This window comes from Mirounga angustirostris, unplaced genomic scaffold (assembly GCF_029215605.1).
Source record: "Mirounga angustirostris isolate CCGP_5_RB_7025 unplaced genomic scaffold, mMirAng1.0.hap1 SCAF_16, whole genome shotgun sequence".
Taxonomy (NCBI): Eukaryota; Metazoa; Chordata; class Mammalia; order Carnivora; family Phocidae; genus Mirounga; species Mirounga angustirostris.
In genome coordinates this window covers 46,994,231-47,016,899 of record NW_026991724.1, presented here as the reverse complement: position 1 = coordinate 47,016,899, position 22,669 = coordinate 46,994,231, and the positions used below count along the sequence as shown (strand labels likewise).

At 38.7% G+C, this 22,669-nt stretch overlaps 1 protein-coding gene and 1 non-coding gene across 2 annotated transcripts in view; both read left to right on the top strand.

Annotated features, from left to right (window-relative positions):
* LOC123855658 (zinc finger protein 780B-like) overlaps nucleotides 1-22,669 on the top strand; it is a 51,395-nt gene that overhangs the window by 20,128 nt on the left and 8,598 nt on the right. Inside the window, exons 7-10 of the mRNA XM_064581481.1 lie at nucleotides 550-3,402; nucleotides 3,559-11,657; nucleotides 12,341-12,409; nucleotides 19,868-20,310. Of these exons, the coding sequence (XP_064437551.1) occupies nucleotides 550-3,402; nucleotides 3,559-3,581 (2,876 nt within the window). The 3' untranslated portion in view covers nucleotides 3,582-11,657; nucleotides 12,341-12,409; nucleotides 19,868-20,310. The remainder of the gene's footprint in view (nucleotides 1-549; nucleotides 3,403-3,558; nucleotides 11,658-12,340; nucleotides 12,410-19,867; nucleotides 20,311-22,669) is intronic.
* LOC123856282 (U6 spliceosomal RNA) lies at nucleotides 14,039-14,145 on the top strand. Its single transcript, XR_006793686.1, has one exon. It is a non-coding gene; the product is annotated as a U6 spliceosomal RNA (small nuclear RNA).

Below are 22,669 nucleotides of genomic sequence, written 5' to 3'. Positions count from 1 at the left end.
GGTTATATCATGTTTGAAGTGCTAAAAGAAAGCAGTGTGGTAGAGATAGGGTCCAAAGGATGACAGTGGCTTCATAGGTGGTCTTGTTATCCATGGTAAGGGTTTTGGATTTTAGTATAAGAGTAAAGACAAACCATTCAAAACAGTTTTAAGTATGGATCTTTGAACTTTGATCTGCATCAGAATTATCTGATAGAGATATTAAAAATACAGCATCTGATGACTTATTCCTAAAAATTCTGATTCTGTGCATCTGAGTTGCTTGAATATCAATATTTGTAACAAGCCTACCAAAGGATTTTGATTAACACCTAAATTTCACAAAGTTAATCTCCTCCCCTATTATGAGCATCACCATCTAACAAACTTTCTTCATTTTTGGAGCTCTTCTTATTTTTCAAATTCTCTGAAAATGTATTATATATACTTCAATATATATTTAAGAATTTTTTTCTGTATGTATATTTTTAGAGTTATATATTCTTTAATGGATTTTGTACATGTGTGTACAGGAAGGTAAAATGTGTTTGCTTTCTCCTTTTCTTTCAGATTTGGAGTCAAATTATGGAGCTGAGAAGTTATCTCCAGAAAATGATATTCATGAAATAAATTTGCCTAAACAGAGTATAAAGCAAATAAGTAAAACTCTTGACCTTAAAACCTCCAATTTTAGAAATGACTCAAAATGCAGAAATAGATTTAGGGGACAACAGGGACATCAAGAGGGGTATATCAATCAAAAGATAATAAGCTATGAAAAAATGCATACTTCTACTCATCATACTTCTCTTATTCACACTACAGATAAGCCATATGAATGTAAGGAGTGTGGGAAGTACTTTAGTCGTGGTTCAAATCTTATTCAGCATCAGAGTATTCATACTGGAGAGAAACCCTATGAATGTAAGGAATGTGGGAAGGCCTTTAGACTCCTTGTCCAACTTACTCGACATCAGAAATTTCATAGTGGTGAGAAACCCTTTAAATGTAAGGAATGTGGGAAAGCTTTTAGTCTTCCTACCCAGCTTAATCGCCATGAGAATATTCATACAGGTGAGAGACCATTTGAGTGTAAGGAATGTGGGAAGTCCTTTAATCGTAGCTCAAACCTTGTTCAACATCAGAGTATTCATACAGGGATAAAACCATATGGATGTAAAGAGTGTGGGAAAGGCTTTAATCGTGGTTCAAATCTTGTTCAGCATCAGAAAATTCATTCTAGTGAGAAACCCTTTGAATGTAAGGAATGTGGGAAGACCTTTAAATATCATTACCAACTTATTGAACATTGTCGAATTCATACTGGTGAGGAACCCTTTGAATGTAAAGAATGTGGGAAGGCCTTTAGTCTTCTGATAGAGCTTGCACGACATCAGAACATTCATACTGGTGAGAAACCATTTAAATGTAAGGAATGTGGCAAGGCCTTCAGTCGTGGCTCGAATCTTGTTCAACATCAGAGTATTCATACCGGTGAGAAACCATATGGGTGTAAGGAATGTGGAAAGGCTTTTAGACTTCACCTACAACTTTCTCGGCATCAGAAGACTCATACTGGTGAGAAACCCTTTGAATGTAAGGAATGTGGGACAGCCTTCCAATATCAGTACCAACTTATTGAACATCAGCGAATTCATACAGGTGTGAAACCTTATGAATGTAAGGAATGTGGGAAAATGTTTCGTCGTGGTTCAAACCTTATTCAGCATCGGAGTGTTCATACTGGAAAAAAACCATTTGAATGTAAAGAATGTGGGAAGGCCTTTAGACTCCATATACAACTGATTCGACATCAGAAATTTCATACTGGTGAGAAGCCCTTTAAATGTAAGAAATGTGGGAAAGCCTTTAGTCTTCTCACCCAGCTTAATCGTCATGAGAATATTCATACAGGTGAGAAGCCATTTGAATGTAAAGAATGTGGGAAGTCCTTTAATCGTGTCTCAAACCTTGTTCAACATCAGAGTATTCATGCTGGCATGAAACCATACGAATGTAAAGAGTGTGGTAAAGGCTTTAATCGTGGTTCAAATCTTATTCAGCATCAGAAAATTCATTCTAGTGAGAAACCCTTTGAATGTAAGGAATGTGGGAAGGCTTTTAGGTATTATTACCGACTTACTGAACATCATAGAATGCATACTGGGGAGAAACCCTTTGAGTGTAAGGAATGTGGAAAGGCCTTTACTCTTCTGACACAGCTTACTCGACATCAGAACATTCATACTGGTGAGAAACCATTTAAATGTAAGGAATGTGGCAAGGCCTTCAATCGTGGCTCAAATCTCATTCAACATCAGAGTATTCATACTGGTGAGAAACCCTATGGATGTAAAGAATGTGGAAAGGCTTTTAGACTTCACCTACAACTTTCTCGACATCAGAAAACTCATACTGGTGAGAAACCCTTTGAATGTAAGGAATGTGGGACGACAGCCTTTAGACATCAGTACCAACTTATGGAACATCAGCGAATTCATACAGGTGTGAAATCCTATGAATGTAAGGAATGTGGAAAGAGCTTTAGTCGTGGTACAGACCTTAGAGTACATCAGAGAATTCATACTGGTGAGAAACCCTTTGAATGTAAAGAATGTGGAAAGGCCTTTAGACATCACTACCAATTTCTTGGACATTACAGAATTCATACTGGTGAGAACCCCTATGAATGTAAGGAATGTGGGAAATGCTTTACTTGTGGTAGCGAACTTAGAGTACATCAGAGGATTCATACTGGTGAGAAACCATATCAATGTAAGGAGTGTGGGAAGGCCTTTAGTCGTAGCTCAAACCTTATTCAACATGTTAAAATTCATACTGGTGAGAAGCCCTATGAATGTAAGGAATGTGAAAAGGCCTTTAGCAATAATTATGAACTTACTGTACATCAGAGAATTCATACTGGTGAGAAACCTTATGAATGTAAGGAATGTGGGAAAACTTTTAGACTTAGTTCAGTCTTTACCGCTCATCAGAGAATTCATACAGGTATGAAACCCTATGAATGTAAAGAATGTGGAAAGACCTTTAGTTGTAGCTCAAACCTTATTCAGCATGAGAGGATTCATACTGGTGAGAAACCTTATGAATGTAAGGAATGTGGGAAGGCCTTTAGACTTAGGTCAGTTTTTATTGCCCATCAAAGAATTCATACAGGTCTGAAGCCCTATGAATGTAAAGAATGTGGGAAGGCCTTCACTGTGAATGGTCAGCTTACTCGGCATCAGAAAATTCATAATCGTCAGAAGTCCTGTGAATATGAGGAATGTGGGAAAATCACTGGATATGAACAACTTAACATCAGAGAGTTCATAGTGGCAAGAAATTCTATGAATATAAAAAAATGTGGGAAGACCTTTCATTGTGGACTGAGATTTGCTCAACAGCACAGTATTCCTACTGGTGAGGAATTTTAAGTCTGAGTGGTGTGGAAAGATTTACAGTCACAGCAAACACCTTAGTGTTGAGGACATTCTTGTGAGAGAGTCTTTGAATGTAAAGAAATACAGAGTAGCCTTCATGTTCACAATTTACTAATCATGAAAGATATTTTCCTAGGTATGTTAATTTCATACACTTAGAAAAGCTTTCAAACTCAAACTGGAGGAAAACTGTTGTTGGAACAAATGTAAGCTAACGTCTACCTGAGGCAGATGCTTTATCACCATTGCCATTTCACTACCTGTGTGACATTAGGTGCCTATCCTCTTTGTGCATCATTTGTAAATGGTAACAAAAGTGAGTACATACTAATGCAATTACGGGAATAAAGGTGTTCTAGTACACACAAAATCCTTAAAAGAGTATTTGGCACATGCTTGTGTTCATAAAGAACAGCTTTTATGTTTCATTAGCATTGTTGATGATAGGAAAATTGCATTATTGTGAATAATTTAGAAAAACCTCATCCATTCCTTCATTATTAAATTTTAAATAACTTGTTCTGTATAAGATTTCATGGGAAGTAAAGAATACAAGAGGATTTTCATTAAGAGTTTATTCCTTAAGTTACATCAAAAAGTTAATTTTGGAAAGAAACCCTAGGGATTTAATGAGTGAGGAAATGTTCAAGAATCAGGGAGAGTTCATTTGAAGTGATTTGTCTGTAAAAATATCAACTGGCAGAAAATGTATAATTTATTTCTCTGTCCAGAAGCTAAGATAAATATTAGTAAAAGAATAGCAAAATAAAACCTATCCATTTATATATTCTTCAACTTTATCTTGAAAATTGCTGCTCATATGAAAAAGTTGAAAGAATGAACACCCATATACCCCTTTGTAGATTCAGAGTTGTTAACAATTTGACATTTATTTTTCTGTATATTTTATGTTGTACCATTGAGAATATGTTTTAGACACCAGGATACTTTCCCCTTTATTACATCAGTGTGTATCTCCCAAACATAAAGACAACCTCATATATAGCCATAGTATCATAATTACCCTTAAGGAAATTCTCCATAATTCCACAGTATCTATCTCATCAGTTTCTTCATTGGCTTCTAAGATGCCATTTACAGGGGTTCATCTTCTAAGTAGAATGCATTCCGGATTCTGTACTGTATTTGGTTGTTAGCACTCTTTATTCTTTTTTATTTTTTTTTAAGATTTATTTGAGAGAGCGAGAATGAGAGAGAGCGTGTACATGAGAGGGGGGAGGGTCAGAGGGAGAAGCAGACTCCCCACCGAGCAGGGAGCCCAATGCGGGACTTGATCCCGGGACTCCAGGATCATGACCTGAGCCAAAGGCAGTCACTTAACCAACTGAGCCACCCAGGCGCCCCATCTTTATTCTTTTTTAGTCTACAACAGTGACTCACAATTTCTTGGGTATCAGAATCATCTGTGGATCTTAGTAAAAATACAAAGGTCCAGGCCCACTGAACCTCTGTGTTTGTTTTAGCTTTCCAGGGGATTTTGGTACGCACTGTAGAGCGCCACAAATCTAGAACATTTCTTCTTTTTCAAAAATTCTTAAATAATGTTGACTTTTTGAGACGTCCAGGAAAATTGTCTGCCATTTGTTTAGATTTTATGTTTCTGTATGGTGTCATTTAGCCACCTTCTATCCTTTGTATTTTCTGTACAAAGGAGACTGGGGGGAGGGGTTGCCTGGGTGTCTTAGGTCATGATCTCAGGGTCCTGGGATCGAGCCCTGCATTGGGCTCCTTGCTCAGCGGGGAGCCTGCTTCTCCCTCTCCCTCTGCCTGCCACTCCCCCTGCGTGTGCTCTCTCTCTCTCTGTCAAATAAATGAAATCTTTAAAAACAAAACAAAGGAAATTGAGTCTAGAGGCTCTATTAGGTTCAGATTAAATGTTTTAAGGGGAGAATACTTTGTAGGTTATGTTTGTATGTCATATCGCAACAAGTCAGAAAGCATGTAAGGACAGGTCATTGCTTTGTTAGTAAAACTAAGTTTGATCATTTGGATAAGATGATACTATTGTAAAGATCTCCACTGTAAAGATCTGTGGAGAGACTGTCACCTCTTTGAAAATTTATAATCAAGTGTATTTAAATCCTGAATCAATAGAAAATTAAAAAATGAAATTGACTTGGGGCGCCTGCGTGGCTCAGTCGTTAAGCGTCTGCCTTCGGCTCAGGTCATGATCCCAGGGTCCTGGGATCGAGCCCCGCATCGGGCTCCCTGCTCGGCGGGAAGCCTGCTTCTCCCTCTCCCGCTCCCCCTGCTTGTGTTCCCTTTCTCGCTGTGTCTCTCTCTATCAAATAAATAAATAAAATCTTAAAAAAATTAAAAAAAAAAAAGAAACTGACTTTTCAGGAATGAATTGCATTAAAATGCAAACATGATTGAACTTGTGGAATGTGGCTGGAGCTAAACTCTGTACAGAATTAATATCCTTAAGAAAGATAGGATATAAGATATAAGAAACCAAGATTGCTTTGACCAGAACCTTCTTTTGTTGTTCAGCACTTTGTCCCCTGTACCTTTATTGTGTCTGGCACATGAGAAATTGATAAACCTTAGGGGAAAAAAAATTGAACCTTCTGGTCAAGAAGCTTTAAGACAAATCAGAATAAACCCTAAGCTAATATAAGGATCAGGACAGTAAAAATGAGGATTAATTTGTATTTCCCTGATGCCAAGTGATGTTGAGCATTTTTTCATGTGGCTGTTGGCCATTTGTATGTCTTTGGAGAATTGTCTGTTCATGTCTTCTGCCCATTTCTTGACTGGATTTTTTGTTTTTTTGGGTGTTGAGTTTGATAACTTCTTTTTTTGTTGCTGTTAAGATTTTATTTATTTATATGACAGAGAGAGAACCAAGCACAAGCAGGGGGAAAGGCAGAGGGAGAAGCAGGCTTCCCGCCGAGCAGGGAGCCTGATGCAGGATTTGATCCCAGGACCCTGGGATCATGACCTGAGCCGAAGGCAGATGCTTAACTGGCTGAACCACCCAGGTGCCCCTGAGTTTGATAACTTCTTTTTAGATTTTGGATACTAGCCCTTTATTTGATTTTATCTTATTTTTTATGGCTGAATAATATTCCATATTATATATAATATTCCATATAAATATTCCAATATAAAATACACACCACATTTTCCTTATCCCTTCATCTGTTGATGGATGCTTAGATTATTTCCATTTCTTGGCTATTGTAAATAATGCTGCAATGCGCATGAGAGTGCTGATATCTCTTAAAGATAGTGATTTCATTTTTTATTTTTTGGACATATAGCCAGAAGTGGGATTGCTGGGTTATATGGTAGTGTGTATTTTTAATTTTTTGAAGAACCTCCATACTGTTTTCCATAGTGGCTGCACTAATTTATATTCCCACCAATTGTGTACAAGGGTACTCTTTACCTCCTTACCAGCTCTTGTTATTTCTTGTCTTTCTGATTACAGCCATTCTTTTTTTTTTTTTTAAGATTTTATTTATTTATTTATTTGAGAGTGAGAGAATGAGACAGCACGAGAGGGAAGAGGGCAGAGGGAGAAGCAGACCCCCCGCTGAGCAGGGAGCCCGATGTGGGACTCGATCCCAGGACTCCAGGATCATGACCTGAGCCGAAGGCAGTTGCTTAACCAACTGAGCCACCCAGGTGCCCTGATTACGCCATTCTAATAGGTGTGAGATGATATCTCAGTGTGGTTTCGATATGCATTTCCCTGATGATTAGTGATATTGAGCACCTTTTCATGTACCTGTTGGCCATTTGAATATCTGTGGAAAAATGTCTTCAGGTTCTTTACCAGTTTTTAAATTAGATTATCTGGGAGTTGTTTGTTTGTTTTGCTATTGAGTTTTATGATTTCATACCAATCTCTTATCCAGTACATACTGGCTTGTGATATTTTCTCCCTCCATATGTTGCCTTTTCATTTTTTTATCTCATTTATTTTTCTGTGCAGAAGTTTTTAGTTTGATATAGTCCCAGTTATTTATTTTTGCTTTTGTTACTGGTGCTCTATGTGTCATATGCAAAAAAAAATCATTGCCAGAACTTTTTACCTGTGTTTTCATCTGGGAGTCTTATGTTTTCATGTCTTACATTTATTTAAGTCTTTAATCCATTTTGAGCTAATTGTTGTGAGTAGTATAAGAGGGGAGTCTAGTTTTATTCTTTTGCATGTGAATATCCAGTTCCCCAGCACCATTTATTGAAGAGACTGTCTTTATTGAGCATTCTTGGCTCTCTTTTCAAATATTAATTGACCATGAATGTATGGGTTTATTTCTGGGCTCTCAATTCTGTCCCATTGATCTATGTGCCTGGTTTTATGCTGATACCATACTCTTGATTCCTATAGCTTTGTAATATGGTTTGAAATGGGGAAATGTCTCTAGCCTTGTTCTTCTGTGTCAGGATGGCTTTGGCTCTTCCAAGTCTTTGGGTTTAAAGTCTATTTTGTCTGATATTAGTATAGTCACACTTGCTCTTTTGGTACTTTTTGCATGGAATTTTTTTTCTTTTTTCTGATACTTTCAACCTGTTTGTGTCTTTGGATCTTATGAAGATGGATCATGTGTTTTTATCCGTTCTGCCAATCACTGTCTTTTGACTGGAAGAGTTTAATCCATTTACACTTAAAGTAATTACTGATAAGGAGGAACTTCTATCATTGTGTTATTTGCTTTCTATATGCTTTATGGATTTTTTTCATCCCTCATTTCCTACATTACTGGCTTTTGTGTTTAGGTTTTTTTGGTATGGAAATGTTTAAGTTTTTTTCTCATTTCCCTTTGTGTATATTTTCTTTGTAGTTACCATGTGGATTATATTTAACATCCTAATTTGAATTTATACCAGCTTAATTTCAGTAACATACAAAAACTGCACCTTTACAGCTCTGTATCCACCTCTTTTGGCTGTTAATGTCACATAATTATGTCTTCATACATTGTGTGTCCCAAAACAAGCTAATAGTCTTTTAAATGCATTAGTCTCTAAAAGAGACTAATTTGTTTCTTAATGTAGAAAACAAGATTTAGAGTAACAAACCAAAGTTACAGTAATATTAGATGTCCTGTTACTCCCAGCCTATTGATGATGTTGTTGGCTAAGAATGCCTGAGGCATGGGGCACCTGGGTGGCTCAGTTGGTTTGGCGTTCAACTCCTGATTTTGGCTCAGGTAATGATCTCAGGGTTGTGAGATTGAGCCCCAAATTAGGCTCTGCACTGGGCATGGAGCCTACTTAAGATTCTCTCTCTCCCTCTCCCTCTGTCTCTCCCTGCTTGTTCTCTCTCTCTCTCTCAGGGGAAAAAAAAAAAAAGGAATGCCTGAGACACTTGCTCAAGCACATAGTCCTTGTAGCAAGCCCTCACAGACATTTCCCCCACTGGGACCAAAGTTGTGGCTGGATCAGCCCCCGTGGTTCTTACGATTTCAAGATATACCTCAGCAATGACCATCAGAGAACTTCGAAGAACAGGCATTATTACAGATCCTCTAAGACCCATGGTACATCCAAGGGCCGCACAGTGAGGTTGCAGGTATAGGGAGAGAGAGTGCAGACCTGGGGCTCTGCCTTTATTAGGAACTGAGGGTGGGGTGTCTAGGGTTTCACAGTTTCACTCCTTATTGGCTAATTTAAAGCCTGAGTGGGAATTAAGGTACTGGAACGGAGAAGCAAGGTTACTCAAGTGATCAATTATCTAGGTTGCCCAGGGCTTTCTGAAACAAGGAGCTTCATGAGTGAGGGTGACCTAATTCCTTCTCTGGTTGTTTTGCTAGTAGTGTCAAACAGTTGGCAATATGTCTATTCAAGATGGATTTCTTTTGAAATGGATGCCTCAGTGACCAAAATATTAATATCAGGTACTTACACTATTACCAAAAAACTTAATGTCAGCACTTATTACTGTGCTAGCTTTTACACGAATTGTTTTTTCTTTAAATGTATTAAGCTTTTAAATCACATAAAAAGCAAAAGGTACTACAAACCATTGTTTACTGGTTTGTCTAATTGCTCATGTATTTACTTTTATTGAGATCTTTATTTCTCTATATAGCTTGTGTTACTGTCTAGTGTCTTCATTTCACCTTGCAAGACTCCCTTGAACATTTCTTGCAGGCTAGGTCTAGCAAGCACCAAGTCCTTTGGCTTTTGTTGATCTGGGAATGTCTTAATTTCGCTGTCAATTTTGAAGGGCAGGTTTTTCTGGATATAGGATTCTTGGTTTAAAGTTTTTTTCCTTTGGCATTTTGCATATATTGATCCACTGTCTTCTGGCCTCCAGAATTTCTGCTGAGAAATCTGGTAATCTTATTGAGTATCACTTGTATGTAATGATTCACTTCTCTCATCACTTTCAAGGTTCTCTTTGTCTTTTGAAAGTTTGTAATGTGTCTTGTGGATCTCTTTTTATCAATTATTTTTTAAATTGAAGTGTAGTTGACACAGGTATGGATCTCTTTGACTTAATTTTATATGGAGTTTGTTGTGCTTCTTGGATGTTTATTTTATGTCTTTAGTTGAATTTGGGACGTTTTAGCATTATTTCTTCAAATAATTTCTTCAAATTTCTTCTGCCTTTTTCCCTCCCTCTCTTTTCTCCTTGGACTCCCATGATGCATATGTTGGTCCACTTGATGGTATCCCAGAGGTCCTTTAAGCTGTTTGCTTTTCCTTAATATTGTTTTCTTTCTGTTCCTCATACTCAGTAATTTTCATTGTTCTATATTCAAGTTCTCTGAGGCTTTCTTCTGCTTGCTCAAGTCTGCCTTTGGATCCCTCTAGTGAATTTTTCATTTCAGTACTTTTCAGCTCCAGAATTTCTTTTGTCTTTTTTAGATTTCCATCTCTTTATTGATATTCCATTTTGTTCTCACATTATTTCCTTGACTTTCTCCATATTTTCCTTTAGTTCTTTGAGCATCTTTAAGGCAGTTATTTTAAAGTCTTTGTCTAGTATATCTGCCATTAGTTACTTTTCAGGGATAATTTATGTTGATTAATTTGTATTTTCTTTGAATGCCTTTTGATTTTGATATTGTTGTTTAAACTGGCCATTTGAATCTAATAAATGTGGTAACTCTGGAAATCAGATTCTCTCCCTTCCCCAGGGTTTGCTGTTTTGTTTTGTTTTGGAGGTTATTTGTTTATTTTTGGGTTTTGGTTTTTGGTTTTGGTATTGGTTTTGATTGTTGTAGGCCATCTCTGTTCCAAGGATAAGTTTGAAGTTTAGATCAGAAAAGATCTAAGACCTTATGTTCCACTTCCAGATCGTAGAGTAAAAAGGTATCTCTGCAGACCCATTCCCAAGTAAAAGAAGTAAAGCTGGAAAGTAAAATTTAAAATCCCACAACAACTAAACATTTAAAGTTTGAAACATCGTAAGGGCATACAGCAAGTGAAATATTTATCAAAAAATTTACTGAAACTTGGAAAGAACAGTGAGAACCTGGCATTTAAAATATGACCTGTTCCCTCCTCCACTGCAGCTTCCCTTGATAGAAGCTTCATTGTAGGTAGGTGTGACCAAGAAGATGGAGCTCCCTCTCCCTCCAGCTCCCAATCAAGGGTTACCATATCTCAAAGGGACGGGGAGGCTGCAAGTGTTTCTCATCCTTACCAACTCAGTTGAAGAGGCTAAATGCCTGATGAGTATGGTTGAGTAGTTTGGGACTTCCTCCACCAGCCCCTACCCTACATAGATGGGATACTCTACTCAGGTATAGGGAGCCCAGAATACTGGGACCCTGATTGTCCTCATCTCAGCTCACATTTAGGACAGATTCCACACCAAGAGAGGCTACCACCAAGCACAATGCCCAGAATAGTGGTTCAGAGATTTTTGCCCAGAGGGAGTAGCAGTCTATAAGAAAAGAGCTCTGAAGCTCTCTCCGAAAGAACTGATTTTATTTGAAACAATATGGGAAAATTCAAGGCTGAGGGCAATGTTAAAGCAAATAGTTCCTCTGAATTAAAAATAATAACTAAAACCGTAGGATAGCTATTTTATCATACACACCTGGGGAATGAGCTAATAATTTCTATATATTTTAAGGCCAACAGTACAATTACATAAATATTTTTCCATACAACTTTTTAAATCTCCTAGGAAGAAATATGAAGCTATATTGTATTATAATTACTTCTACTACTTTTTTTTTTGGTTTTGAATTTCTGTTCAGAATTACTTCAACTTGAAGAACATTCTTCAGTATTTCTTTTAAGGTAAGCCAGGTAGGAATGAATTCTGTCATTTTTTATTTCCTGGGAATATCTATTTTACCATCTTTTTTTTTTTTTTTTTTTTTTTTGAGAGGGAGAGGGTTAGGGGAGGGGCAAAGGGAGAGAGAGAGAGGGAGAGAATATTTTTTTTTAAAGATTTTATTTATTTATTTGAGAGAGAGAGAGAGAGAGAGAGCACATGAGAGGGGGGAGGGTCAGAGGGAGAAGCAGACTCCCTGCCGAGCAGGGAGCCCGATGCAGGACTCGATCCCGGGACTCCAGGATCATGACCTGAGCCGAAGGCAGTCGCTTAACCAACTGAGCCACCCAGGCGCCCCGAGAGGGAGAGAATCTTAAGCAGACTCCACACCCAGCATGGAGCCCAACACAGGGCTTGATCTCACAACCCCAAGATCATGACCTGAGCCAAAAACAAGAGTTGGATGCTTAACCAACTGAGCCACCCAGGCGCCCCAGCATCATTTTTGAAAGATAATTTTGCTGGTTATAAGATTGGTTGGTAGGGTTTTTCCTTTTGAGCAATTTGAATATGTTATCCCATTGCCTATGTCCTCCATTGTTTCTGATGAGAAGCATGCTATTAATCTTACTGAGGTATTCTTGTGAGTAATACATTGATTTCCTCTTGCTGCTTTCAAGATACTCTCTTTGTCTTTAATTTTCAGCATTTTTACCATGATGTATCTGTTTGTGGGTGTCTGCACGCATCCTGCTGGGAGTTTGTTGAGCTTCTGGTATGTATAGATTAATGCTTGTCAAAAAATTGGGGATGGTTTGGGGTGCCTGGGTGGCTCAGTTAAATGTCTGACTCTTGGTTTTGGCTCGGGTCATGGTCTTGGGGTCCTGAGATCAAGCCCCCGTGTTGGGCTCCATGCTCAGTGCAGAGTCTGCTTATCCCTCCTCTCTCACTCTCTCTCTCATAAATAAAATTCTCTTAAAAATTGGGGATGGGGGGCGCCTGGGTGGCTCAGTCGTTAAGCGTCTGCCTTCGGCTCAGGTCATGATCCCAGGGTCCTGGGATCAAGCCCTGCATTGGGCTCCCTGAATGGCAGGAAACCTGCTTCTCTCTCTCCCACTCCCCCTGCTTGTGTTCCCTCTCTCACTATGTCTCTGTCTGTCAAATAAATAAATAAAATGTTTTTTAAAAATTGGGGATGGTTTTAACCATTATTTCTTTAAATATTTTTCCTCCTCATTTCTTTTTTCTCTCCTCCTGGTTTTCTCATTAAACATATGTTGATGTTGATGCATCTAAAGATGTTCCAAATTTATCTGAGTCTGTCTATTTTCCTTCATTCTGTTATCTCTGTTCTTCAGATTGTATAATATCTATTTATCTATCTTCAAGTTTTCTGATTCTTCTGCCAACTCAAATCTACTGGTTAGCTCTTATGATTTTTTTTTTTTATATTAGTTATGGCATTCTTCAACTCCAGAATTGCCATTTGGTTCTTTTTATTATTTCTATCTCTTTATTGATATTCTCTACTTGATGAAACATTGTCTTCATATCTTCCTTTGTTCTTGTCCCTTTTTCTTGCCAAAAAATGGATATATTAGGTAACATATCATCGCAATTCTGAATATCAATCCCTCCTCCCACCCGCAGACTTGCTTTTGTTGTTTTTGCTTATTTGTTTTGTGTTTTGACTAGGCTATTTTAGTGAAATCCATTTCCCTTTGCAATGTGAAGCATTTAGTGTTGTGCTTGGGTGTGTTCTCAGTCACCTAGGATGACAGGAGTCTCCAACTATCCTTTCCCTTGATCTCTTTGTGAAGCAATCTGCCTCATTTGGTACTATTTCCAGCTCATTAGGCTCCACTGATTTCCTGCTAATTGCTCTGCTGTTTTCAACAATTTCTTGGAGGGGTAAATTGCTCAGTCTGATCCAATTTAATTCTGGAAGGACTAGTTTTTAAGGTCAATCTCTGAGGTGTGTTTTGATCTCAGGATTTGTAGCATATATAGATATGTATAAAAATAAAAGCACAGAAAGTGAGAGGATGGAATGGAACTATATAGGAGTAACATTTATATAAGTCAATGGAATTTAAGTTGCTATAATTCTGAAGTCAATTCTACATTAAGATGTATATGGTATGCAGGGCACCAGGGTGGCTCAGTCGGTTAAGCATCTGCCTTCATGAAGCTCAGGTCATGATCTCAGGGTTCTGGGATCAAGCCCTGCATCGGGCTTCCTGCTCAGTAGGGAGTCTGCTTCTCTCTCTGCCTTTGCTCCCCCCAACCCCCGTGCTTGCTCTCTTGCTCTCTCTCTCTCAAATAAATAAAAATCTTTTAAAAAGATATATATGGTATGCTTTAAAGAATCTATTAAGAAAGTAACTTTAAAAATAGTGAATGAGTGCTTGCTTCAGCAGCACATATTCTAAAATTGGAAAAATACAGAGAAGATTAGCAAGGCCCCTGTGCAAAGATGACACACAAATTCATGAAGCATTCCATATTTTTTTTAACTATAAAGAACAAACTGAGGGTTACTGGAGGGAAGGTGGTGTGGGGGGCTGGGTTAAATAGGTGATGGGTTAATAGGACACTTGTGATGAGCACCAGGTGTTGTATGTAAGTGATGAATCACTAAATTCTACACCTGAAACTAATATTACACTGTATGTTAACTGGAATTTAAGTAAAAACTTGAAAAAATATATATATAGTGAATGAGAAGAGAATCAAACGTGTCACTATAAAAAAAATCAACTAAACACAAAGGAAGGCAATAATGGAGAAAAGGAGGGATAATAAAGCTGTAAGATATAGGAAACAACAAAATAGTTAAGTAAGTCATTATCAGTAATTGCTTTAAATGTAAAGGGATTAAATTCCCCAACCAAAAGACTTAGATTGGCAGAATGGATATAAAACAAAACAGAATCCAACTATTAGCTGTCTACAAGAGACTCACTTTAGATCCAAGACACATGGGTTAAAAATGAAATGATTGGGAAAGATATTGCAAATAATTACCAAGATAGAGCAGGAATTGGCTATACTAATACACAAAATAGACTAAAAACTGTTACAAGAGACAAAGAAGGACATTATATAATATATTGATAACAAGGTCAATATACCAAGAAGATCTATCAATTACAAACACATATGTGGCAAACATCAGAGCTCTGAAGTATATGAAGCAAATGTTGACAGAGAGGGAGAGACTTCAGCACCCTACTTTCAATAATATATAGAACAACCAGACAGGTGATCAATAAGAAAATAGAACGGGCGCCTGGGTGGCTCAGTTGGTTAAGCGACTGCCTTCGGCTCAGGTCATGATCCTGGAGTCCTGGGATCGAGTCCCACGTCGGGCTCCCTGCTCAGTGGGGAGTCTGCCTCTCTCTCTGACCCTCCCCCTTCTCATGCTCTCTATCTCATTCTCTCTCTCAAATAAATAAATAAAATCTTAAAAAAAAAATAAGAAAATAGAAGACTTGAGCAATACTGTAGACCAGTTGGGCCTGACAGATATACAGAACACTCCACCCAACAATAGAATACATTTGTGTCAAGTGCGTGTGGAATATTCTTCAGGATAGACTATATATTTATTTTTAAGATTTTATTTATTTATTTGACAGAGAGAGCAAGTAGGCAGAAGGAGAGGGAGAAGCAGGCTCCATGCTGTGCAAGGAGTCCGATGTGGGGCTCGATCCCAGGACCCTGGGATCATGACCTGAGCCGAAGGCAGATGCTTAACTGACTGAGCCACCCAGGCACCCCAGGGTAGACCATAGAACTCGTTAATACTTGTTAAGCCACAGAACAAATATTAATAAATTTTAAAAGATTGAAACTAGAATTCAGTAGCAGGAAAACTGGAAAATCAACAAATATGTGAAAATTAATCAATACACTCTTAACTAATAAGTTAAAGAAGAAATCACAAGGGAAATTAGAAAATGTCTTGAGACAAATGAAAACAAAAACACAAACTACCAAAACTTGTGACATGCAACAGAAGCAGTACTAGAGGGAAATTTATAGCAGTAAATGTCTATATTAAGATTTCAGGGGTGCCTGGGTGGCTCAGTCATTAAGTGTCTGCCTTCGGCTCAGGTCATGATCCCAGTGTCCTGGGATCGAGCCCTGCATCAGGCTCCCTGCTCCGCGGGAAGCCTGCTCCTCCCTCTCCCACTCCCCCTGCTTGTGTCCCTCTCTCGCTGTCTCTCTCTGACAAATAAATAAAATCTTAAAAAAAAAAAAAGGTTTCAAATCAACAACTGAACTTTACTCCGGAAAGAACTAGAAGAGAAAAACTAAACCCATAGGTGCTAGAAGGAAAGAAATAATCAAGATCAGAGTAGAGAAATAAAATAGGAGATAGAAAAACAGTAGGGACAATTAATGAAATAGTAGAGGAAATTCATGAAACCAAGAGTTGTTTCTCCAAAAAAATAACATATTAACAAATCATTAGCTAGGCTGACTAAAAGGAGAGAAGACTCAAATAACTACATTAGAAATGAAAGAGATGGAGTTTCCTCAAAATGTTAAAAATAGAACTCTGGAAAACAGTATGGAGGTTCCTCAAGGCATTAAAAATAGAGTTATCCTATGACCAAGCAATTGCACTACTGAATATTTACCCCAAAGATACAGATGTAGTGAAAAGAAGGGGCACATGGACCCCAATATTCCTAGCAGCAATGTCCACAATAGCCAAACTGTGGAAGGAGCCAACATGTCCTTCAACGGATGAGTGGATAAAGATGTGGTTCATATATACAATGGAATATTACTCAACCATCAGAAAGGATGACTACCTACCAGAACAGGAGGGGATTATGCTAAGTGAAATAAGCAGAGAAAGACAATTATCATATGGTTTCACTTATATGTGGAATATAAGGAATAGCACAGAGGACCATAAGGGAAGCGAGGGAAAACTGAGTGGGAAGAAATCAGAGAGGGAGACAAACCATGAGAGACTCTCGACTCTAGGAAACAAACAGGGTTACAGAGGGGAGGGAGGTGGGGGGATGGGGTAATCAGGTGATGGGTATTGAGGTCACGTGATGTGATAGGCACTGGGTGTTATATGCAACTAAGGAATTGTTGAACACTACATCAAAAACTAATGATGTACTATATGTTGGCTAGCTGAACATAATTTAAAAAATAATTTTCTAGTATACTATAAAAATTTTCAATATTTACTAAGGATGTTTTTGTAGTAAAACTTCTTGTTTATGTGAAATTAAAAAAAAAAAAAAAACAGATTCAAAGGGATACATGCACCCTGATGTTTATAGCAGCACTATCAACAATAACCCAACTATGGGGAGAGCCCAAGTGCACATTGACTGATGAATGGATAAAGATGATATGGGGTGTGTGTGTGTGTACACATACATGCAATGGAATAATTACTCAGCCATGAAAAAGAATGAAATCTTATCAAAAACTAATGATGTAATGAATGGTGAATAACAACATGATAAAATTAAATTAAAAAAATAAAAACCCATGACCTTTAAAAAAAAAAAAAGAATGAAATCTTGCCATTTGCAACTATATGGATGGAGCTGGAGAGTATAATGCTAAGTGAAATAAGTCAGAGAAAGACAAATACCATATGATCTCACTCATATGTGGAACTTAAAGAAGACAGATGAATATATGGGAAGGGGGAAAGAAAAAAAGGAGAGAGAGAAACAAGCCATAAGAGACTCTACGGTAGAGAACAAACTGAGGGTTGATGGAGGGGAGGTGAGTGGGGGATGGACTAGATGGGTGATGAGCCCTTGTTTTTTTTTTTAAGATTTTATTTATTTATTTGAGAGAGAATGAGAGACAGAGAGCATGAGAGGGAGGAGGGTCAGAGGGAGAAGCAGACTCCCTGCCGAGCAGGGAGCCCGATGCGGGACTCGATCCCAGGACTCCAGGATCATGACCTGAGCCGAAGGCAGTCGCTTAACCAACTGAGCCACCCAGGCGCCCCTGAGCCCTTGTTTTGATGAGCACTGGGTGTTGTATGTAAGTAATGAACTACCAAATTCTCCAGAAACCAGTATTTCACTGTATACTAACTACCTAAAATTTAAATTTAAAAAATAATTTAAAAAATAAAAGTAAAAAAGAAACGAAAGAGGTGATATTACCAATTTTACAGAAGAGAGTAATATGAACAATTTTGTGCCAGCAAACTGGATAATCTAGATGAAATGGACAAATTCCTAGAAACAACCTACCAAGACTGAATCATGAAGAAATAGAAAATCTAAATATACTTACAACTAGAAAGGAGATTGAATCAGCAACCCAGTACCTTCCAACAAAGAAAAGCTTAGGACCAAACAGCCTCACTGGTGAATTCTTCCAAATGACTTTAGATCTTAATTCTTTTATGGTACCATAGGCATGTATGTAAAGATACAAATTTCCCACTAGAAACATCCTTAACTGTATTCCATACATTTTGATAGGCTTTGTTTTTATTTTCATTCAGTTCAAAATACTTTTCTAATTTCTTATAATTTTTTTTGATGATTCCTAGAGTATTTAGAAATGTGTTGATTAAAATACTTTTGAATCCCAAATATCTTTAGTTGTTGATTTCTAAATTTTTAAAAATATTTTATTTATTTATTTGACAGATAGAGACACAGTGAGAGAGGGAACACAAGCAGGGGGAGTGGGACGGGGAAGCAGGCTTCCCATGGAGCAGGGAGCCCGATGTGGGGCTTGATCCCAGGACCCTGGGATCATGACCTGAGCCGAAGGCAGACGCTTAACGACTGAGCCACCCAGGCGCCCTGTTGATTTCTAATTTATTTCCATTGTAGTCAGAAACATACTTAGCATGATTTCATTTTTTAAAATTTATTAAGATGCTTTATGGTCTAGCATATTATTTAGGCTGGAGAGAATAATAGGGCATGCTGCCTTGAAAAGAGTGTGTATTCTTCTCTTGGTAGAGTGTTCAATAAATATCAGCTCAGTCAAATTGGTTGCTAGTATTACTGAAGTTTTCTGTACTGCTGATTTTCTGCCTGGTTGTTATATCAATTATTGAGAGTGTATTGTTTAACTTTCCAACTTCTATGACTGAATTGTCTATGTCTCCCTTCAATTATGTCAGTTTTTATTTCATGTAACTGTGGGTTCTGTTGTTAGGGGCATATATGTTCATAATTGTTATATTTTCTTGAGGAAATTACCCTTTTATTATTAAATAATGTCCTTATTTTTCTCTAGTAACTCTTTTAAAGCATGTTTTGTCTGATATTAATGTGACCATCCCTTCTCTCTTCTGGCCACTCTTTGTATGGTGTATCTTTTTCCATTTTTTTTTTCAGCCTATTTCTGTCTATTGATAATCATGGTTCAATTTATGTCTGCTATTTTGCTATTTTTCTGTATGCCTCATGTGGTTTGTTTGGGTTTTTTTTTTTTTTAAGATTTTATTTGTTTATTTGAGACAGAGAGAATGAGAGAGAGAGAGCACATGAGAGGGGGGAAGGTCAGAGGGAGAAGCAGACTCCCTGCCGAGCAGGGAGCCCGATGCGGGACTCGATCCAGGACTCCAAGATCATGACCTGAGCCAAAAGCAGTCGCTTAACCAACTGAGCCACCCAGGCGCCCTTGTTTGGGGTTTTTTTTATATCTAACTTGTATTTGTTGAGGAACAATGTTATTCAGCATCTGCAAGGAAGATCTGGGGCTTATCTACTTGTTTATGAGTTTGGTATACAGATGCTTTTAAAAAAAATTTTGGGGTGCCTGGGTGGCTCAATCATTAAGCATCTGCCTTCGGCTCAGGTCATGATCCCAGGGTCCTGGGATCGAGCCCCACATTGGGCTCCCTGATCGGTGGGAAGCCTGCCTCTCCCTCTCCCACTCCCACTCACCCTGCTTGTGTTCCTGCTCTGTTATCTCTCTCTGTGTCAAATAAATAAATAAAATCTTTAAAAATAATAATAAAAATTAAAAAAAAATTTAATTCCAGTGGATATATTAGAGAAGGGGGGAGGGGCAAAGGGAGAGGGAGAGAGAGAATCTTAAGCAGGCTCCACTCCCAGGATGGAGCCCGACATCATGGCTTGATCTCACAACCCTGAGATCATGACCTGAGATGAAACCAAGAGTTGGAGGCCCAAGCCCCTACTGCACCATCCAGGTGTCCCTGTCAGAACTTTTCAAAGTCCCCTGTCACTGTCTTATTTTCCAGTTCTAACCGTTTCACAGCCCTAGGTGGATGTGATGCTGACCTTCAAAGAGTGACACCTCTTGCTATTGTTTTCAATAATGCCCTGAGGATAGACCTTTTACAGAGTTTCAAATCAGGTAAGTCCCCTCTGATGACTGCCAGACTCAGTTTCTGCAGTTTCTGGTGTTGGTTGAGAATGATTGAGAGTGACCCAAGGTAGAATGTCACAAATCCCACTGTTCTTATTGAGGTTCAGTAGTGTTTCTTCAATAAATGCCTTTTAGTTTGTCATAGAAGTTCAGTTCATTTATAGTGTTTTAAAATGGTAAATTTTTTGCCTTTTTTTAAATCTGTGAAGGGAGAAGATTTACTGAGATCCTTACTGCACCATTCCAGAAGTCCCTTCTTGGCAGCTTCTTATAGGGTTAAACGTACACCATATGACTTAGAAATTCCACTCTGAGGTATTTACCCTAGAGAAATGAAAACTTATGTTCACACCAAAACCTGTAGGGTAATGTTCATAGATGCTCTGTTCATAATCCCCCAAACTTGAAACAAGTGAAGGATGACTCACAGAATGGGAGAAAACATTTGCAAATCATATATCTGATAAATAATTTGTATCTAGAATATAGAAAAAAAAGCTTATAATTCAAAAATCAAAATATAAATAACCCAATTTAAAAATTGGCAAAGATTCTGAATGAATATTCTGCCAGGGACAATATACAAATGGTCAGCAAGCACATGAAAAGATGGTCAACATCATCTTTTAGCCAGCAGGGAAATACAAATCAAAATCACACTGAGTTACCATTTTGTACCCATTAGGGTGACTAGAATTAAAAAAAAAAAAAGAGATAATAGATGTTGGTGAAGATATAGAGAAAGTGGAATTCTCATACACTGCTGGTGGGAGTGTAAAATGGTGCAGTTACTTGGGATAACAGAGACTAGCGTTTCCTTAAATGATTAAACATAGTGTTCCCATATGACCCAATGATGCCACGTCTGGGTATATACCCAAGAGAAATAAAAAACATGTCCACACAAAAACTTGTAAATGGAGGAGTACCTTTGATGGGTGGTGAGGGCCAAGCTGTGCAACTCTCTACTCATACTGTAGGAAGATGGCTCAGAGACTTCTGATGAGGTGGGCACCCCTTAACCTCCAGGGCTCTGCAGACCCCACAGTACAGTCCTGGTGGCCTGACAGGAACACCTGGTCCAGCCTAATCAGTATACACACCACCAGAGTCTCTACAGTGACCTTTAACATCCAGGGTGGACCTGACTTTCAAGAGTGAGTTGTCAACAGTGAGAACCAGTGCTTGTGGATTTCCATGCACAGCGGTGTGGTCCCTGCAGGTTTTTTCCTCTGGGGCCAAGGCTAGAGAAGATGGTGTCCAAACAGCATGGAAAGGTGATAATGACCAAGGTGGATATTAATGACCACACATTATGAGTATGAGATGTCAGCTGTTCCCCAATGTGCTGGCCATCAAGAATGGGACATGATGGGCAAGTTTATAGGTATCAGGGACCAGCAGGAAGGCTTCCTGAAGAAGCTGATCGGCTGACAAACAGGGAAGAGTCCTGATTCCCCTTGCCCCCCTGGATCCCCATGGTCCCAGGGAAGGACTCTGATGGAACTCACAGCCCTTCTGTGCCATCCCTTCACACCTCTTCCCTTTTGTCTGACCCCATGGGCCCATGCTTTGGAGACCCGGCCTCCAAACATTGGAGCCTCAAATATTTTCAACCCAGTTGACTGCCCAAGGTGGCCACCAGAGGAAAGGTACTGCTGCTGGTCTGGGGACAGCTATCTTCCCACCTTTGTCTCTGCTTCTAGGGCTTGTTGCCATTCCCCCAGGATGCCTGGAGAGAGCCCTGGGACCAGCCACAGTGTTACTGTTCCAGCAGTAACAGCTTGGTTCTCATCTCCCTGGTCCCTTCTGATCTGAACCCAGGTATCTGGCTCATTTGCCTCCTGTATTTTTCTTTCCTGCTGCCCCCCCCCACCTTTTTTTTATAAAAAAGAAAACTTAAGAAAAAAAAAAAACAACAAGTGAGAATAATATACAATTCTCTCATTTATTATAAGTTTGAATAAAACTTTATGTGATTACTACCTCCTGTGAAGAACAGACCCTGGGCTCTGTACTAAAATTACCCTGTAGCTGCCTCCCACTCCCCCACCCAAAGAGCCTCTTCCCTTCTTTCCTCCTAGGTACAAGGGCAGAGAATTGCACTGGGCTGGGGGAGCCCTGCAGACCCATGACTCTGGAAGGCTGAAGACACTGCCTTCCCTCACCATTAGCTGGCCCTTTTGTTCTCTGAGCAGGAGACTTACCTGTGAACAAGCCAGACCAATCAAACTAGAGTTCGCATTGTCAAAAAAAAAATAATAATAATAATCAAACATGTAAATGGATTTTTATAACAGCATTATCCACAATAGCAAAATGTGGAAATAACTTAATGTCCACCAACAGGTGGCTAAACAAAATGTGGCTGTTGTGGGATGAATTTGTCCCCCCAAATTTTATATATTGCAGTCCTAGCACCTAGTACCTCAGAAGGTGATGGTATTTGGAGATCGGGTCTTGAAAGAGGTAATTCAAGTTTAGTGAGGGCATGAAGGTGGGCCCTAACGCAATGACTAGTGTCTTTATAAAGAGAGATTAGGACACAGGCTTGCCCATACAGAAGGAAGACCATGTGAAGACATAGGGAGAAGAAACAGCCCTGGTGACACATTCATGTTGGACACTGAGCCTGTACAATTATGAGAAAATACATTTCTGTTGTTGAAGCCAC